Source organism: Silurus aristotelis, assembly GCF_946808225.1.
Source record: "Silurus aristotelis genome assembly, chromosome: 21".
Classification (NCBI taxonomy): domain Eukaryota; kingdom Metazoa; phylum Chordata; class Actinopteri; order Siluriformes; family Siluridae; genus Silurus; species Silurus aristotelis.
In genome coordinates, this window is record NC_139594.1 from 6,390,742 (window position 1) to 6,409,470 (window position 18,729).

General features: G+C 39.3%; 3 protein-coding genes across 5 annotated transcripts; 2 read left to right on the forward strand and 1 right to left on the reverse strand.

Moving 5' to 3' along the window:
* Positions 1-779: 779 nt before the first annotated feature.
* On the reverse strand, positions 780-2,679 carry polr3k (polymerase (RNA) III (DNA directed) polypeptide K). The gene is made up of 3 exons (XM_083524658.1): positions 2,248-2,679; positions 1,823-1,910; positions 780-1,251 (listed from the first exon to the last, which is right to left on the reverse strand). Exons 1-3 carry the CDS (start codon positions 2,356-2,358, stop codon positions 1,124-1,126), a joined length of 327 nt encoding a protein of 108 aa, XP_083380784.1. The 5' UTR covers positions 2,359-2,679; the 3' UTR covers positions 780-1,123.
* A 229-nt stretch (positions 2,680-2,908) lies between these two features.
* On the forward strand, positions 2,909-7,847 carry snrnp25 (small nuclear ribonucleoprotein 25). 2 transcript variants are annotated; one of them, XM_083524647.1, is made up of 6 exons: positions 2,909-3,295; positions 4,460-4,550; positions 4,920-5,025; positions 5,123-5,197; positions 7,141-7,200; positions 7,487-7,847. In XM_083524647.1, the coding sequence occupies exons 1-5, from the start codon at positions 3,074-3,076 to the stop codon at positions 7,196-7,198; spliced, it is 552 nt and encodes a 183-aa protein (XP_083380773.1). In that variant the 5' UTR covers positions 2,909-3,073; the 3' UTR covers positions 7,199-7,200; positions 7,487-7,847. The 2 variants fall into 2 exon arrangements, with proteins under 2 accessions (XP_083380773.1, XP_083380772.1); XM_083524646.1 differs by having other exon boundaries at positions 2,910-3,295; positions 7,141-7,206.
* Positions 7,848-7,982: 135 nt separating this feature from the next.
* LOC310716969 (lipopolysaccharide-induced tumor necrosis factor-alpha factor-like) lies at positions 7,983-16,081 on the forward strand. 2 transcript variants are annotated; one of them, XM_083524638.1, is made up of 5 exons: positions 7,983-8,200; positions 8,367-8,474; positions 8,563-8,643; positions 11,944-12,091; positions 14,391-16,081. In XM_083524638.1, the coding sequence occupies exons 1-5, from the start codon at positions 8,050-8,052 to the stop codon at positions 14,497-14,499; spliced, it is 597 nt and encodes a 198-aa protein (XP_083380764.1). In that variant the 5' UTR covers positions 7,983-8,049; the 3' UTR covers positions 14,500-16,081. The 2 variants fall into 2 exon arrangements, with proteins under 2 accessions (XP_083380764.1, XP_083380765.1); XM_083524639.1 differs by having other exon boundaries at positions 8,370-8,474.
* The last annotated feature ends 2,648 nt before the right edge of the window (positions 16,082-18,729 follow it).

An 18,729-nucleotide genomic window follows, 5' to 3' on the forward strand; every position in this document is an offset into this window, starting at 1 on the left:
GTCCATCGCTGCGTCTGCCGTCTTACCGAACTGTGAATGTTAAGAATAATTCTTAACGCTCCTCCGTCCTGGTTTCGAATCGTGAGTTTTCTGTGCTGTCGCTGTACCTGGATGTGCACTTTCTACTATGACTAAGCTTTGCATTTATTTATTTTTTTTAGAAGTATTACACGGTCAAATCACAAAATATTTTACTCTCATACAATCATGAAGAAATGATCAGGCTCCGGGTAACACCTGGGTGATCTCACACGTGATCAGAAGAAGGAGGGATCGTTCGCGTCAGGTCTCATCTACGTTTTCTATACGTTATCTTTTCCTTTTACGTAATACAACCACCATGCACACCTGGTTTGAAGCTTCAATCCCCGCCCTCCCTTTTCATTTTGCACTCGCCTCATGACGCCGTAGCGGGATCGAGTTTCGTCGCGCTTCATCACCACCGTCTAGTTCGTCCATGTGTATTTATACGGGCACGATCACCAGGCCAACACCCTAATACGAAAGCCGTATGCATGCTCCTCTGAATTTGAGCCGTAGCCCTTTAACTTTCGTTCGAACCCCGCAGGCCTCTGACGCTTTCGCAAAAAGTGGCTGTGAAAGACCGAATTATACACGTATTACACGTGTTATAACACGAATTATACACGTTTAGATCCAACAGCTACGATTAGTTTGTGGTATGATACGCCTTTTGAACTGGAATTGTCATGTAAAGAACAAACCTGACTGTGTACAATTATTATTCTGAGAATAATAATAATAAAAAGAATCGTCTCTTCTGAGAGCGATCGCGTCTCTGGGACTTTTTTATTAAGCCAGTTTTCGATTCAGAAGGAAGAGCCGATCATGTTGTGTATCTTTTCAAAAATAAAAATAATGAGCACGTAGATAAATCGAAAGAAATCTTGTCCATATCTTCCTGTCCAACAGCTTCCTTCACCTTAATAAAGTGTGGAGAGACAGCCGTATGGAAACGGAGATGATCAGTCTATATAGCGCAGGTTTCCCAAACCGGATCCTGAAATCCTGCGCATCCTTCAGGAGGGTGGAAAAGGGCACGTGACGAATACGGGGTAATACAGGGCGAGAGTTGGGAAGGTCTATGGGGAGCAACATCTGATCAGTCTCTCCACCGATGACCACACTGCTGGCTGCAGCACTTGTAGAACGTAGTCATGGGCTCATCAGCAGATCTGGTCTGTATTTGCATGAAATACGCCCTCGGGTGCTCACACTTCGGACAGGGTTCTAAAGAGAACAGAGAACATCTCATTCGCCAGCTTGAAAGAAAACTAACCTGCTTATACATTAGTTTCAGCTCACGGTTTAAGCTGGAAGTCTGCACTTAGTGTTAGTATTTTATTTTTATTTTTTGGCTATGGGCAAAAGTATGTGGACACCTGATCACCACACCCACATTATCATATACAGTATATCTTCAAATTTGATGTTAGAAGCAGGAGAAACGAGTGAGCGTAAGGATTTGAGCCAGTTTGACAAATTGTGATTGCTAGACAACTGGGGCAGAGCATCTCTTCAAGCATGACTGGGTGGATTTGTGATCATCCAGCTACAAGAACAGCAATCAGATCAGGATGTTGGATGAGGAGGTCTGGGGTCTCTCCAAGTCTTCCACTCACACACAATGTGTTCATGGAGCTTACTTTGTGCACGGGAGCTTCATCACGCTGGAGCAGCGTTTGGGTCTCCAGTGATGAATTGTAATACAAAGACATTCTCAATTGTGTGCTTCAAGACCACAGTTTGGAAAAGATCAGATGTCCACAACGTTTTGTGAGGTTTGATATGTTGGACATACCTGCAGTGGAATCCACGTTTTCCCAGGCAGCAGAGCCTCCAAGAACATCATCCACCTCTTTCAGTTTGGGATACTTTCTGTTGTTGACCTGAAGAGAACACAAGCTCACACTTCAGCCATTTCACCAAGTTACATTTTATTAATAACCTCTTTTATCTGTCTGTGTGCATGTGTCAATCTCTCTCTCTCTCTCTCTCTCTCTCTCTCCCTCTCTCTCTCTCTCTCTCTGTCTGTCTCTGCCTTTGTGTATATACCTTTTACTCTTAGTTTATCTGTCTGTGTGTTTCCATCTTTTTACTCTCTCTGTTGGTCTCTGTGCATATGTGTCTGTCTGTCTGTCTGTCTGTCTCTCTCTCTCTCTCTCTCTCTCTCTCGCTCTCTCTCTCTCTCTCACACACGCGCGCGCGCCTGATATTTGCACTTACCTTTCTTGTAATGTTGTGTACGTAAGGACAGGTGTTGCAGGCGAATCTGTAACATCGTTGACCCTCTTCCACCACCAACACATTCCCACATGTTGGGCAGAACAGCAGCATGTTTCTGTATCCTGTGCAAACGCAACTCTCAGTCCTGATGTTCACCCTGCTATTACACCACACCAGCGCACCGACTTATTGGGTCCGACCAGAAACAACAGATGACGAAACTCCATAGACATCGTTAAATATATGGTCTATATATAAATATAGCATTTAAGTATATGTTTTAAAAACTTAACCTTTAACTTATTGACTTTGTTTTTAGAGTCCGTATGTGCTGTTCTCAACCGACATCATAAAAAAAGAAGCAGCCGACTTTCCTGGGTTTGTGGCTGAATCTCAAATGAATATGTGTTTAAGGGAAAGTCTGCTTTTCACAGACTAGTTATTGCACTAAAACAGGGAGGGAAGAGCAGAATAAAACCCCGCCCAAGATTCATATCCGTGTTTACCCTAGCGTGTGTTTCGAGTTTCCGGATGCCATGTGAAGTTTTAAATGTTTCCACACAATCATACTAAAAGCTAAAATGTACGGGTAGGTGCTGTTTATATATATAAATATGTATATTATGCCACTCGTTTCAGCTAAAGACAAACCGGAAGTAAGTCCGTCCTCTTTTCCTTCCCCAACACACAACCCACGCTTTATGGGTCCACAAGCGCAAACTGTAAACAGGATCAGTTCATTAGTTCATTATTTTCTTCAACACAGAATTTATAGTCATAATTATACTGCAGTATTTCTCTCAGATCAGTTCATTTGGGTTTAAAAATGAGCAGTGAGATAAAGACCGAGAAGACAGAAACTAATGAAGGTGTGCAGGAGATGGAAGTCAAACTCGTAGAGGAAACTGTACATGATGAACAGAGAAAGGAGGATGAGGATGAAGAGGAGGATGAGGAGGCTTTGCCCCATTCTGAATTCCTGGATATTTTTGAAGAAGGCTTGGCTTTGATTGTTCAGGACCCACTCTTATGTGACCTGCCGATTCAGGTTTGTGAATTTTAGACATGGTCTTTACATGAAAACCCAACATCATCAACATAAACATAATCAAGTCAAGTCTTTTCACAACAGACATTGTCTCAAAGCAGCTTTACAGAAATCAACAGTTAAGGTGAATGGTGTGTATTTATCCCTGATGAGCAGCCGTGGCGACTGGTGAGGAAAAACTCCCTTAGATGTTATGAGGAAGAAACCTTGAGAGGAATCAGACTCAAAAGAGGAACCCATCCTCATTTGGGTGACATCAAGAGTGTGATTTTAGACTTTAAACAATACAGAAGTTATAACCTTACTTATAAGTAAGGTTCCTTCTACAATCTTTTACAGTCATTTGTGGTTAATAAACTAGGATCTACTGAGCAACTCATAAAATAGCTCAACATTTGTGATCATCACAGATCCAACACCAGCTTCTCCATGCCAGAGCCTTTAAACACTCCAGGGGGTCCACTGTCAAAACACCACATGAAGTGGGATCCAATTGTCACTGGTACGTCTCTAGATGGTTCAGGATGTTTCGGGGTCGGCATCTACTTCTTTAAAGGTCCATAATCTTCATGAGGTGGGACGTGACTGGGGCTGGAGCAACCTCGGGATGGGGAGAGAAAGAGAAGCAGTGGAGAGGAATTAGCGTAGCTGCTGTTCATTAAATTAACAGCACAAGTTGATAATGTGCATGTGATCAGATGTTCTGGAGCACAAGGATAATAATAATAACCATCTTCAACATAAACATAATCAACAACATCATCATCATTATCATCATCATCAGTAATAAATATTATTAGCTGATATTTAAATTTTAGTGTCAAGGGACAAATTGGTTTAAGCCAAACAACTCAGCCTCTCTTTCTCTCTCTCTCTCTCTCTCTCTCTCTCTCTCTCTCTCTCTCTCTCTCTCTCTTTCTCTCTCTCTCTCTCTCTCTCTCTCTCTCTCTCTCTCTCTCTATTTATTTGTATCTTTCTTACTACCTTCACTTATAATTGTACAAATAAGTTTTTGATTGATGTTTTAAACCAAATGATTCTCTCTCTCTCCCTCTCTCTCTCTCTCTCTCTCTCTCTCTCTCTCTCTCTCTCTCTCTCTCTCTCTCTCTCTCTCTCTCTCCTCTCTCTCTCTCTCTCCTTCTCTCTCTCTCTCTCTCTCTCTAGGTGACCCTGGAGGAGGTGAACTCTCAGATAGCTCTGGAGTATGGCCAGGCTATGACAGTCCGTGTGTGTAAAGCTGATGGAGAAGTCATGCGTAAGTTCAAGATAGGCCATGAAGAAAAACGTGTCCCAGTTTTTGGAAAAAAAGTTTTTGGCCATATCTCAGTATGTAATCCATGTGCCAAAAAAGACGAAAGCCTTTCCAGAAGAGTGGAGCTCAGAAAAGGGGGGGTGAGTTGGAGTAAGATGCTCAGCAAGCTTATATGAGAGTAAATGGACAGGGGTTCTAATGTATCTTGGTGGTTCAGAAGATCCAAATCCAAAAGAATGAACTTTACATGCATCAATCAAGTGCCTGCATGGTATCTATTTGACCATCGGTTTCAGTTCATTAATGTTCATGATTATAATAAAACTCAATAATGAGGCTGGAACTCATGAAGTCTATTTGTTTTTTCTTCAGCGATTGTGGTGGTGCAGTCTGCCACTGTACTGGATCTGAAGAAGGCCATTCAACGCTACTTGGAACTGAAGCAGCAGCGAGAGGGCGGCATCAAACACATCAGCTGGTGAGTCTCTCGTATCGGAAAGGCAGCCGATTTTCATTCAATTGTTTTTGCCACTAGAAGGAAAAGGATTCATTATTCAGAAATTGATTTTTTTCAGGAGATATGTGTGGAGAACGTTTCACTTGGCCTTTAACGGGGAAAGGTTGGAGGACGACAAAAAGAAACTGAAAGAGTAAGTGCAAAACAGTGCAGAACACAGAGCTACATACCAGAACGCAGAGCTACATACCAGAACGCGGAGCTACATACCAGAACGCGGAGCTACATACCAGAACGCGGAGCTACATAACAGAACGCGGAGCTACATACCAGAACGCGGAGCTACATACCAGAACGCGGAGCTACATAACAGAACGCGGAGCTACATAATAGAACGCGGAGCTACATAACAGAACGCGGAGCTACATAACAGAACGCGGAGCTACATAATAGAACGCGGAGCTACATAACAGAACGCGGAGCCACATAACAGAACGCGGAGCCACATAACAGAACGCGAAGCCACATAACAGAACGCGAAGCCACATAACAGAACGCGGAGCCACATAACAGAACGCGGAGCCACATAACAGAACGCGGAGCCACATAACAGAACGCGGAGCCACATAACAGAACGCGGAGCTACATAATACAGAACGCGGAGCCACATAACAGAACGCGGAGCTACATAATACAGAACGCGGAGCCACATAACAGAACGCGGAGCTACATAATACAGAACGCGGAGCTACATAATACAGAACTTGGAGCTACATAACACAGAACTTGGAGCTACATAACACAGAACTTGGAGCTACATAACAGAACTTGGAGCTACATAACAGAACTTGGAGCTACATAACAGAACACGGAGCTACATAACAGAACGCACAGCTACATAACAGAACGCACAGCTACATAACAGAACGCGGAGCTACATTCCTCAGCAAGGTAGTTGTCATCCTGCAGATGTGTTTGGGGTTGTTATTATGTTGGAAAACTGCTGTTCGGCCCAGTTTCTGAAGGAGGGCATCATGTTCTGCTTCAGAAGGTCACAGTACATGTTGGAATCCATGTTTCCCACAATGAACCACAGCTTTCCAGTACCAACAGCACTCATGCAGCCCCAGACCATGATGCTACCACCACCATGCTTAACACAATTTTCTAAGTACTTCTCACCAGAGCGTTGTCACACATGCTGGACATTATCTGAGTCAAACAAGTTTATCTTAGTCTCAGACCACAGGACATGGTTCCAGTAATTCATGATCTTGAACAGGTTTTACTCAGCAAACTGTTTGCAGGATTTCTTGTGAGCGGCTTCAGAAGAGGCTCCTTCTGGGATGACGGCCTGCAAACCGGCTTGCGCCGTATGGTCTGAGCACTGACAAGCGGACCTTCCACTTCTGCAACCTCTAAAGCAATGCTGCAGCACTCGTGTGTCTGTTGTTTTAAAGCAGCTTCTGCATCTGATGCACAGCACAAGGACTCAACTTCTTTGATGGACCCCTGCGACGCCTGTTCTGAGTGGAAACCGTCTTAGAAAATCTCTGTAGGACCCTGATTACTGTACTGTAACTCAGTTTTAGTGTGTTTTAGTTTAGATCTTCTTATAGTCTCGGCATCTTTGTGGAGAGAAACAATTCTAATTCTACAATCCTCAGAGAGTCTTTACCACGTGGTGCCATGTTGAACATCCAGTGGTCAATATGAGAGAATTGTACTCAAAAGCACCACATCTGAACTGCTCTAATACAAGATACACACATTTGTACGGTCCTGTCAAGCAGATAAAAACATGATCATGACTGATGTGTACTCACTTTTGTTGCCAGTTATTTAGACGATAATGGCTGTATGTTGAGGTATTTTTAGAGAACAGTAAATCTGTACTGCTATATATATATATATATATATATATATATATATATATATATATATATATATATATATATATATATATTTGGTTCTGTAAATTAGAGTTTTGTATTGTCATTGCACAGATTATACATTATATGTTGATCTTTGTTATTTTACACACATCCCTGCATCTAGATCTTTTCTCTGTAGCTCCATCATGCCACTGAAGTTTTGTAATATGTCGTATCCCTTCTCCAATGTTTCTGTCTTCAGCTATGAAATCAGGAACAGAGACGAAGTGACGTTCATGAAGAAGCTGAGGAAGAAATAAGCGCACTTGTAAGACGTGTTCATTACATTCCTTCCTTCTATGACAAGCTCGAGTTCTATTTGTGGAGCTCAAAAGTCTGTTGTTCCCCCACTCGTGTTCACATTCAGTATTCAAATTTGTGTGGTGAGAAGGATAGAGAGCTTTTGTTACATATTTAAAAACCTTTACATTTGCATATTATATTATATTATGCACCATAATGTTATTTTGAAGGATAAAGTGAATTTTCACATCATTTGTCTTTTGGGCATTTTTTTGGGTGATTTTTCTTTCTTCTTTATTCTGTAGCATCCGTAGTCCAGATGATTCCACGGGTCTAAGAATATGCACATCGACGTTTTACCACCTCTTATAGACAGTACGACTGTGTTCCTGGTGCCATGACATGAAAATTTCACCACTGGCATTTCCTTAATGAAGATCTCGCGTTACAGAGGTCGCGTGCCTCAGTATTCGTCCGCCTTTAGGAGCTTTAAAAGGGCAAGGACATTGGGAATTTTCTCTTTTGGTACAATTGACTCTTTACCTTGGATCATGGACGAAATCTATTCAAACCACATTTGAAGCTTCTGAGGTGGACTATTTATTTTATTTTGTACATATATTTTTTTTTTTAGTTGATGTTTATTAAAATCCCAACTTGTTTGTATTTACTCTTGTTAGTGTTTTTTTTTCCCCCTCTAATAATTGGTGATCTCATACAATCAGTTTGGCCTCCATTCAGGTGTCAGGCTTGTCGAAGTTTTCGGGTACGATGGCAGCCGGTTTGCGATGCTGCGTATAAACTACTCTTTTTAGAAAGGTTAGCTTGAGGATAGAGATCAGGTTTTGCCTCCTTCTCGGCGTTCAGCATGGCTGCGACACCAGCGAACGAGAAGGAGCTGGAGAGGATCTTGGTGGAGCTGCAAAAGCTGACGCTCCACAGAGAGCAGCTCAACAACAGACTTCATATGCTAGCCATGCTGAAGGAATTCCGCCAGAATGCTGGCTACAGCAGCGAAGGTCAGGACTTTGCTTATTCTTTGCTGTTATTTTAAAGAACATCAATAATACAATATCATTTTATATATAAAACATAAGGATCGTTCTGTAATAGCCGAAATAGCGCTCTTCTTAGGCGGTTTGATTGACGATTGATTGATTTTTGCCGTCATTTCAAATTGATCAGCAGTGTGCCCGAATGATGAGAAAGATGAGTACGAAAGGATCGAGGAGGATCTCAAGGAGCTTTCAGCAAAGAAACTAACACTACAAGCGTTAAAAGAAGAGCTAGAAGGTAAAAACTTTGTGTTTCTACTCAATTCTTTACTCCTTCTGCACTACTGATTTTATATCTAATAACACTTTTTTATTTGGTTTCATAGGTGCAGGTTTTAGCTCCACGCAAATATACGACCCTTCGAATAATGAGATAGTTACAGTGGATAAGCCGCCGTCCCATCCAGGTCAGAACCCTGCGTTCGTATTCATATTTTAAAAATATTAATGTATGACTGTTAATTTCATACGCTGAACATCTTTGTGGTTCTGGGAATTGAATTCACAACCAATCACTTCCAAAATCCAGCATCTTAACCCCTTGACATATATGAGATCAGATATGCTGACACACACATCCATGAGATATTTATAGTCTTTCTTGATTAAATCATTAGTACACTTTTGTTCTATAGAAATAGCCATTTAACAGAAAGGTTCATAGTAAAATCCATTCAATCTGCTTAATTGTTTGTGGAATGAACGAATGAAATATTTGCTTTATTTCTCAACCTGCATTAATGCAGCAGGATGTTTATTTTTGTAAAGACCTGAAGGCAATTTAGAATCACAGGCAATCATTCTTTTGTACGTTGCTTTTTCCTGCTCTTGTGTTGCGTTCATTTTGTCTTTGCAGCGTATTTTCGGTCCTATTTCCATTTGTATCTATTTTTTCTTCTAGCTGGTTTCTATGATGAAGACCATCATATCCCAAAAAAACTATATGATACTGGCACAGTGACACTGTGCTAACTCTAGTTTTTTTATTTAATTTTTTTTATACCCCTGGCATTGTTGTGTTTTTGTAGTTTAATAATTTTAATAATAATAAAATGCAGATGCGATGCAAAGACTAAACAATATTGCGGTCCTCCACTTAATACCTTCCTGAGGGAACTCGTAACAAATACATGCACTGTTACACCCCTTATATATATATATATATATATATATATATATATATATATATATATATATATATATATATATATATATATGTATATATATATGTATATATATATGTATATATATATATATATATATATATATATATATATATATATATGTATATGTATATATGTATGTATATATGTATGTATATGTATATGTATATGTATATGTATATATATATATGTATATGTATATACACACATATATATATATATATACACACATATATATATACACACATATATATATGTACAGTGAGGAAAATAAGTATTTGAACACCCTGCTATTTTGCAAGTTCTCCAACTTAGAAATCATGGAGGGGTCTGAAATTGTCATCGTAGGTGCATGTCCACTGTGAGAGACATAATCTAAAAAAAAAATCCAGAAATCACAATATATGATTTTTAAACTATTTATTTGTATGATACAGCTGCAAATAAGTATTTGAACACCTGTCTATCAGCTAGAATTCTGACCCTCAAAGACCTGTTAGTCTGCCTTTAAAATGTCCACCTTCACTACATTTATTATCCTAAATTAGATGCACCTGTTTGAGGTCGTTAGCTGCATAAAGACACCTGTCCACCCCATACAATCAGTAAGAATCCAACTACTTACATGACCAAGACCAAAGAGCTGTCCAAAGACACTAGAGACAAAATTGTACACCTCCACAAGGCTGGAAAGGGCTACGGGGAAATTGCCAAGCAGCTTGGTGAAAAAAGGTCCACAGTTGGAGCAATCATTAGAAAATGGAAGAAGCTAAACATGACTGTCAATCTCCCTCGGACTGGGGCTCCATGCAAGATCTCACCTCGTGGGGTCTCAATGAGAAATCAGCCCAGAACTACACGGGAGGAGCTGGTCAATGACCTGAAAAGAGCTGGGACCACCGTTTCCAAGGTTACTGTTGGTAATACACTAAGACGTCATGGTTTGAAATCATGCATGGCAAGGAAGGTTCCCCTGCTTAAACCAACACATGTCCAGGCACGTCTTAAGTTTGCCAATGACCATTTGGATGATCCAGAGGAGTCATGAGAGAAAGTCATGTGGTCAGCTGAGACCAAAATAGAACTTTTGGGTCATAATTCCCTTAAACGTGTTTGGAGGAAGAAGAATAATGAGTACCATCCCAAGAACACCATCCCTACTGTGAAGCATGGGGGTGGTAGCATCATGCTTTGGGGGTGTTTTTCTGCACATGGGACAGGGCGACTGCACTGTATTAAGGAGAGGATGACCGGGGCCATGTGTAGCGAGATTTTGGGGAACAACCTCCTTCCCTCAGTTAGAGCATTGAAGATGGGTCGAGGCTGGGTCTTCCAACATGACAATGACCCGAAGCACACAGCCAGGATAACCAAGGAGTGGCTCTGTAAGAAGCATATCAAGGTTCTGGCGTGGCCTAGCCAGTCTCCAGACCTAAACCAAATAGAGAATCTTTGGAGGGAGCTCAAACTCCGTGTTTCTCAGCGACAGGCCAGAAACTTGACTGATCTAGAGAAGATCTGTGTGGAGGAGTGGGCCAAAATCCCTCCTGCAGTGTGTACAAACCTGGTGAAAAACTACAGGAAACGTTTGACCTCTGTAATTGCAAACAAAGGCTCCTGTACCAAATATTAACATTGACTTTCTCAGGTGTTCAAATACTTATTTGCAGCTGTATCATACAAATAAATAGTTTAAGAATCATACATTGTGATTTCTCAATTTTTTTTTTTAGATTATGTCTCTCACAGTGGACATGCACCTACGATGACAATTTCAGACCCCTCCATGATTTCTAAGTGGGAGAACTTGCAAAATAGCAGGGTGTTCAAATACTTATTTTCCTCACTGTATATATATATATATAATGTATATGTGTGTATATGTGTGTATATGTATAGATACACACTGTTTGGACAAAAGTATTAGGACACCTGAATTTTCCAGCCATATGCACACTGGGTTTTTTCCGTAACTGGTTGTTCCACCAAATCACAAATCTGGAAGCACACAACTTTGTGCACAGGGCATTGTCATGCTGGAACAGGTTTGGAGACGATGTTTTGGATGCGGTAGCCATCCCAAATCTGTTCCAGCATGAGAATCCCCCTGTGCACAAATCCAGCTCTATGAAGGTATGCTTTATATGGGTTGAAGTGGAAGATCTCCTGCTATAGAGCTCTGACCTCAACTCTGTTAAACAGCTTTGGGATAAATGTGAACGCTGACTGCACCCCAGGCCTCCTCACCTCACCTACATCAGTACCTGACTTTACTAACACACTTTGTGGCTGAATGAATCTCACACTTATCTCCACAATCACCCTCTAAAATCTAGTGAAACATCTTCTTCCCAGAAGAGTGGAGACAGAAAATGGAAACAAAATCTAAAATGGGATGTTTTTATTTAATAAAAGGAGTCATTAAAAGAATAGGTTTTAGAAAAACGTTCATTCCACGTGTTATTGAGTCTAGAGTGAACACTTATTAGTGTGAGTTACTGACACTTCGGCAGGATGAAAAATCTTGAAGTGTGTGTGTTTCAGCTCCTCAAATAATTACAGATGTAGAAAAACTTCCACGGCACCCTTCCCATACGTTGTGCCCATACTGTGGACAGTACATTATAACAGAGGTCAGTAGAGAGATTGGGAACACCGCCTGGCTCGTGTGCCTGGCATCCACCTTTATTTGGTGAGTATAAATACAGGTTTAACACAAACCCCAGTATTTGATCGACGGTTCTAAATCGTGTAAACCGTTCACACAAAATCTACCGGATTACATAAAGCAAAAGAAATGACACTCCTTACACAAGCAATACGTTCCTGTGAAGTTTATGCCTGAACATTCTGAAAAGTAAACATCACATAAAAGCTTTTACATACGGCAAAGAGAGCGATAGTCATGTTACCGCAATCAAAATAAACATACTCGATTGAGAATCTATCTATAATAATACACTGCAGGAATAATTTGTGTACTACTGATGGATGAAGTACACAAATCCTGTACTCGATTTAAACAGGAGATTTGTACTTTGAATGTCTCCAGTAACAGTGCTTTTCACTCTTTATACGTTTCTATTCAAGTAAAAGTGAAAGTTCAAATCTATAACTGTATTTGAATAATTAATGCAGCGCGATGTTCTACTGCACATCCGTTTCAGTGTTTTATATTTATATACGCCCAGTGAAGAGCCTTTACTTCACACACAGACAGACAGACAGACAGACAGACAGACACACACACACACACACACACACACACACACACACACACACACACACTCTCACCAGAAATGTGGGGATATTAACAAAATGTATGTCCTTTATGACTTCGAAGTAGCAAGAAACTGTATGTTTTTTTTAAATATACGGAAAAATTGTTAAAAAATTTTTTTTAAACATAGTGGACTTTTTTTTCCGTGGTATACGTTTATTTATTTTTGGAGACAAGGTGAGGGAGACGAGATTGAGATGGTTTGGACATGTGCAGAGGAGGGACATGGGGTATATCAGTAGGAGAATGCTGAGGATGGAGGGAAAGAGGCAGATGTAGAGGACAGGGGGGGTATGGAGACTGATCCGCTGTGGCGCCCCCTAATGGGAGCAGACGAAAGAAGAAGATATTTATTTATTTTTACATATTTAAATTTTTATATAGATAGATAGATAGATAGATAGATAGATAGATAGATAGATAGATAGATAGATAGATAGATAGATAGATAGATACGTAGATAGATAGATGGATAGATAGATAGATGTATTAAAAAAAAAAGATTTTTTTTTTTTTATAAAATAATTTTTTGGTTTATATGCAACAAACTAGCTTATACTCACTATATAGACAAAAGTATTGGGACACCTGACTTTTCATCTCACATGTGGTTCTTCTCCAAACTGTTACCACATAGTTGGAAGCACACTCCAAAATCCTGTGGAACATCTTTTCAGTAGAGTGAAGGGAATTATAAGACTTAATGTGAAATGTGATGCTCAAAAAGCACTTTGACCAGGTATCTGCAAACTTATAAATGTACCGATGTTACACTTTATTTTTAGTTAAAAATCCTTTCTTAGCATGAATACCAGCTTTACACACTCTCAGCATTCCGGTAATTTGTTTTTCCAAACATCATCCAAAGCTATGCCATGCCTATTGTAAAACTTGCTAAAGGTCTTCTTCTCTAGTTCGAGATTTCTTTCTGACCTCGTGATCCGGTTCATCCCAGAGCAGTTCAATAGGATTTAGGTGCAGTGACTGGGCAGGTTATTCCATGATAGATATCACTCCAGACGACTGTTTGTTCTCTAGATAATGCTTACAGAGCTTGGATGCATGTTTTAGGATGCGTCATGCCAATCCAGACGGAATTATATATGGAATGGTAATAAGTATGTATAGAATAATTAAATATGGAACGATAGTCGTGTTGATTCAGTTTTCCCTACACCTGGAATAAGTCTCCAACCGTCCCTTCTCCAAAACAACCCCAAACATTAAGCTTCCACCTCCATGTTAGACTGTGGGGGTGAGGCAGTCTGTTAACATCATCTCTCCTGTTCTACATCTTACAGAAGTTCTTCTGTTAGAGTCCCACAAGTCATCGGGCATAACATTATGACCACCTGCCTAATATTGTGTTGGTCCCACTTTTACTGCTAAAACAGCCTGAGCATTAACAGCATGAACTTCTTCAGGAGTTTGAGCTACAGGAGCTCGTCTGTTGGATCGGACCGCACTGTCCAGCCTTCACTCCCCACATGCATCAATGAGCCTCGGCCGCCCACGACCCTGTCGCCGGTTCACCACTGTTCCTTCCTTGGAGCACTGTTGATAGCATACTGACCACTGCAGACCAACTTCATGATGTGTATTTGGTTTTGTTTGCCCGAAAGCTACGCATTAAAGAAATGTCATTTAAACCAGGGTTTGCGTTTCTCGTACGCCTTCTCTGATGTACCTTCCACATTGTTTCCTCATTTAGCTGCATCGCTGGCTGCTGCCTCATCCCCTTCTGTGTCAGCTCTTTGAAAGATGTTCTGCACAAATGCCCCAAGTGTCGCAGTCACTTGTACACGCGCACCACCATCTAAGGAAAAGGAGGACACCAGAAAGGTGCGTGTATCATCTGCGTTGCTCCTCTGCTCTACATGAAAAAACACAGAAACAACAACATCACTGACGCTGTGGATGAAACCAGTCCGTTATGGTTGTAAGGACGTTTTAATGACACAGAAGGGATATTGGATATGTACAATAAAAGATATGTACAATGTGAAATTCAAGCTTCATTATTTACACTAGCACATGCTATGTTGTAAAAAAAAATAATAATAATATAAATAAATATTTGTGCAAAATCAAAAGCTACACATTGCAAAGCAGAACTGTTATGGAGTACCCTAATTTCCAGTATATACTAGCATTTGTGCGATAGGAGTTTGCTCCTTTAGAACATCTTTCATGACTTCTGGTGGTGATACTTCATATATGATGAAGTATTATGTTTGGAAAACCTCATGTGAAACCAGTTCCTAATACACCCTGCTCTACAGGAGGTCTTTCACTTGATACCTCAAGAGGGAGCAAGATATTTATGCTATTTAATAACTATATCTATTGACTGTCAAATATCACACAACTGTTTTACTCTTTACATGTAATTTACATGATGACGTTGTTTTTTAAATAGTTTTGTACTTTTGTATCATTGCTGAGTTTTGTGATGGAGGCAGGGTCTTTAATAAACACATTGAGAGACTCTTGATCATCTAACTGCATCGCGTCAAAATAATATGACGTGTAACAGTCAAAGCTAACGTGTGACCGAGCCGGTGAATGACTCCTTCAAAAGCACCTAATATACACATCTGCTCATAAGTTTACACACCCCTGGCAACGGGGCAAACCAAAATGTCGTCGTAATCATACATTCTTTTATTTCTCAGCTATCATAGAAATGAGCATATATTATAGATTCAGATCAGAAATTAAATTCTCCAAACTACTTGTTCAAACCTCTACATCATGTAGTCACTTCACTTCACATCACAAAAGAGATTCTCGTTGCCTTGATCGACTTGCGAATGCTTTTCTACATTGATTTGTGTACACGTGTCTGCTGTTACCTACATTATCAGTTGTTTATGTTCATGTTGATCAAAATATATTGTTCTAATTTTACCTGAATAGTTTTGACCCCCAAAACAATCAGGCATCAGTTCGTTGTAAGTCATTGAATGTAAAATGGTTAAACCAGTTGTCAGAATCTGTCATCTAAAATTTCCATTAAACTTTTTTTTTCATGTAAATGTTTCTTGAATTGATGAATTGTGCAGTTGAATTTTGAATGTCACTAATGAAGGCGAGTGAACGCTATCAGATCAACCAATGATCAACTAGTTCTCTAAAACAGGTCAAAAGGTGAATCTCGTGAACCTTCAAATGACGAAACAGAGCAAAACACAGAATTACAATTTCTGAAAATGGATGAACAACCAAGAAAAGAAGTCACTAATACAGTAGAGTAAAAGTGTGAATCATGTCCGGTCTTTTGCAATCGATATAAATCAAATATGCAATCAAATAAATACATTTGTATCGTTGAAATTCATAGATGCCAAACAGAAGAAATTCAGCCTTGTGCATTTTCAATCATTGTAACCAAATCCGCAATTTACATCAGGAAATACTGAAACTGCAGCGTCATACTGACATCATGAATAAACATTGTGACGAATGTTTTTGTGATCAATGACAAAAGGACTTATTCTGATGGTAATAAGATGTTCATTGACACAAATACTTACTGTTGAGAGATGAACTAAGGATTTTGAGGCTTTTGAAAGAAGTCCAATGTGTTTCACTGTACACATTGTTTCGAGAAATGCACTTACTGGTTTGCTTGATTCGAAAAATGCTCCAAAGCAACTGAGAAAAACTAAGAATCTGGTTGTTTGACTGGGTGGAAAATGGAAGCTCAATGGTTAAGGCATTAGACTTTGGACCAGAAGGTCACGATCCCAGTCCTTAACCCTCAACTGCTCAATTGTAAATGGTTCTAGAGAAGGGTGTCCGCCAAATGCCATAAATGTAAATGGCTGTGATCTGTGTGGGTGTTAATAGTACGTGTTTGGTGTCCACCTGCACTTAATGTACTGGGTGCTAAAATAAAAGCAATTGATTTGTAAGATACAAAGAATAATCCTGTAAACATTATCTACCTCAAATACAGGGTCATTTTAGGCAATAAGGAAATATTCGCAAGAGCTGTTTAAATAGATGCAAGAAAACAATTGGCCCTTTTGTGGTTTTCTATCCACAAAATGTGCTTAAAATATGAGAACTTTTAGAAAAGTCTCAAGAGATCCATCTGAAATAAGGCAGAGTGATGAGACAAAGGACTTTGACAACATTCATTTTGATGTCTGGAGACAAGTTCAACAAAGCCTATTATCAGAAAATATTGCAGGAAATGTAGCATGCGTCAGCCAGGGAGCTGAGCGTGGAGCACAAATGGACTTTCTACAATAATTAACATTTTCAGCACAATGCAAAAGCAGGAGAGAAAGAAATCCATCTGGCATGGACTTTACAGTCTCTGGAACTCAAAAGCCATTGAGCCACTTTGTGAAGAATTAGATATTGGAATAGGAAGGAATCATTTTCAGCTTTACTACTGTACCTGAAAAAGGCACTCGTTCACATCCGTGTCATTGGTGCTCAAACACAATATTAAGTGTGTATGCGGGAAAAATGTCATTTCAGTTATTATGATTCATAGAAATAATATAAACATTATGCCAGGGTATGTAAACTTATTAGCAGAGCTGTATTTTACATCCGACGTCTTTTTCTTTTGGTCTTTTCTTGGTTTTATGACTCCTGCATAAGCCAGAATAGCAAATAAATTGAAACACCTTTAGCAAAACATTATTATATCTCTTCTCTTTTGCTTTCTCATGTACACTTGCCTGATTCAGCAAAATGATAGCAAAGTGTATTTAACAAAACAAATATCAATTAAATGATCATCTGCTGCGCCCAAAACGACGAAATAAAGGTACTGCTTAATCCTGTCTGAACACGACCATTATTTGGTTAAACATATTTGGATTTTTCTTTCGTTTTTAATCAATTAAAATTCATGTTATCAAAAAAATATTACTTTGAACCACTTTGTGACCAAGTAGTAACAAAATGTTTGACATTTTTATTCACGAGTTACAGGCATCAGATTATCGGTCACATCATAGTCACGTTTTTCGAAGCAGTTTAATTCCTATGTCCAATATGCATATATATATATATATATATATATATATATATATAAAATTAAGATTTTTTGATGACTGTAATGTTGCAGCATATGCTCCACATACATATATTCTGTATAGTTTATACTATACGGTACTGTAAATTGCTGTTTTGCTAAATTCAAATTGTGTTCAATTACTAACAGATTACAGTGTACCACCCTCATACAGATCATCATTTTTTAAGACTCCTGGGTAGGCTAGGTCATGTCTCAACTATTTTCAAATTAAGGGGGTCATCAGAACACATCTCCAATATATATACAGTACAGACCAAAAGTTTGGACACACCTTCTCATTCAAAGAGTTTTCTTTATTTTCATGACTATGAACATTGTAGAGTCACACTAAAGGCATCAAGGGCTATTTGACCAAGAAGGAGAGTGATGGGGTGCTGTGCCAGATGGCCTGACCTCCACAGTCACCGGACCTGAACCCAATCGAGATGGTTTAGGGGTGAGCTGGACCGCAGAGTGAAGGCAAAAGGGCCAACAAGTGCCAAGCATCTCTCGGGGAACTCCTTCAAGACTGTTGGAAGAACATTTCAGGTGACTACCTCTTGAAGCTCATCAAGAGAATGCCAAGAGTGTGCAAAGCAGTAATCAAAGCAAAAGGTGGCTACTTTGAAGAACCTAGAATATGACATTTTTCAGTTGTTTCACACTTTTTTGTTATGTATATAATTCCATATATAATTCCACATGTGTTAATTCATAGTTTTGATGCCTTCAGTGTGAATCTACAATTTTCATAGTCATGAAAATAAACAAAACTCTTTGAATGAGAAGGTGTGTCCAAACTTTTGGTCTGTACTGTGTATATATATATATATATATATATATATATATATATATATATATATATATATATATATATATATATATATATATATATATATATATATATATACCATTGCATGTTTGTTTTTTAAGTCACTAGTGCACCAATGTTTAGTATTCTACTATCACTAATGCTGATATCATTCTGGACACTTGAGAAAACTGGGTC

Bases quoted from the DNA above. Each gene is read 5' to 3' on its own strand.
- polr3k (XM_083524658.1), bottom strand. From the start codon at position 2,358: ATGCTGCTGTTCTGCCCAACATGTGGGAATGTGTTGGTGGTGGAAGAG. The intron at 1,911-2,247 runs GTAAGTGCAAAT...TGTTCTCTTCAG, and splicing joins TACACAACATTACAAGAAAG to GTCAACAACAGAAAGTATCC. The intron at 1,252-1,822 runs GTATGTCCAACA...TGTTCTCTTTAG, and splicing joins AAACGTGGATTCCACTGCAG to AACCCTGTCCGAAGTGTGAG.
- snrnp25 (XM_083524647.1), top strand. From the start codon at position 3,074: ATGAGCAGTGAGATAAAGACCGAGAAGACAGAAACTAATGAAGGTGTG. The intron at 4,551-4,919 runs GTAAGTTCAAGA...TTTTTTCTTCAG, and splicing joins AGCTGATGGAGAAGTCATGC to CGATTGTGGTGGTGCAGTCT. The intron at 5,026-5,122 runs GTGAGTCTCTCG...GATTTTTTTCAG, and splicing joins GGCATCAAACACATCAGCTG to GAGATATGTGTGGAGAACGT.
- LOC310716969 (XM_083524638.1), top strand. From the start codon at position 8,050: ATGGCTGCGACACCAGCGAACGAGAAGGAGCTGGAGAGGATCTTGGTG. The intron at 8,475-8,562 runs GTAAAAACTTTG...TTGGTTTCATAG, and splicing joins GTTAAAAGAAGAGCTAGAAG to GTGCAGGTTTTAGCTCCACG. The intron at 12,092-14,390 runs GTGAGTATAAAT...TTCCTCATTTAG, and splicing joins CTGGCATCCACCTTTATTTG to CTGCATCGCTGGCTGCTGCC.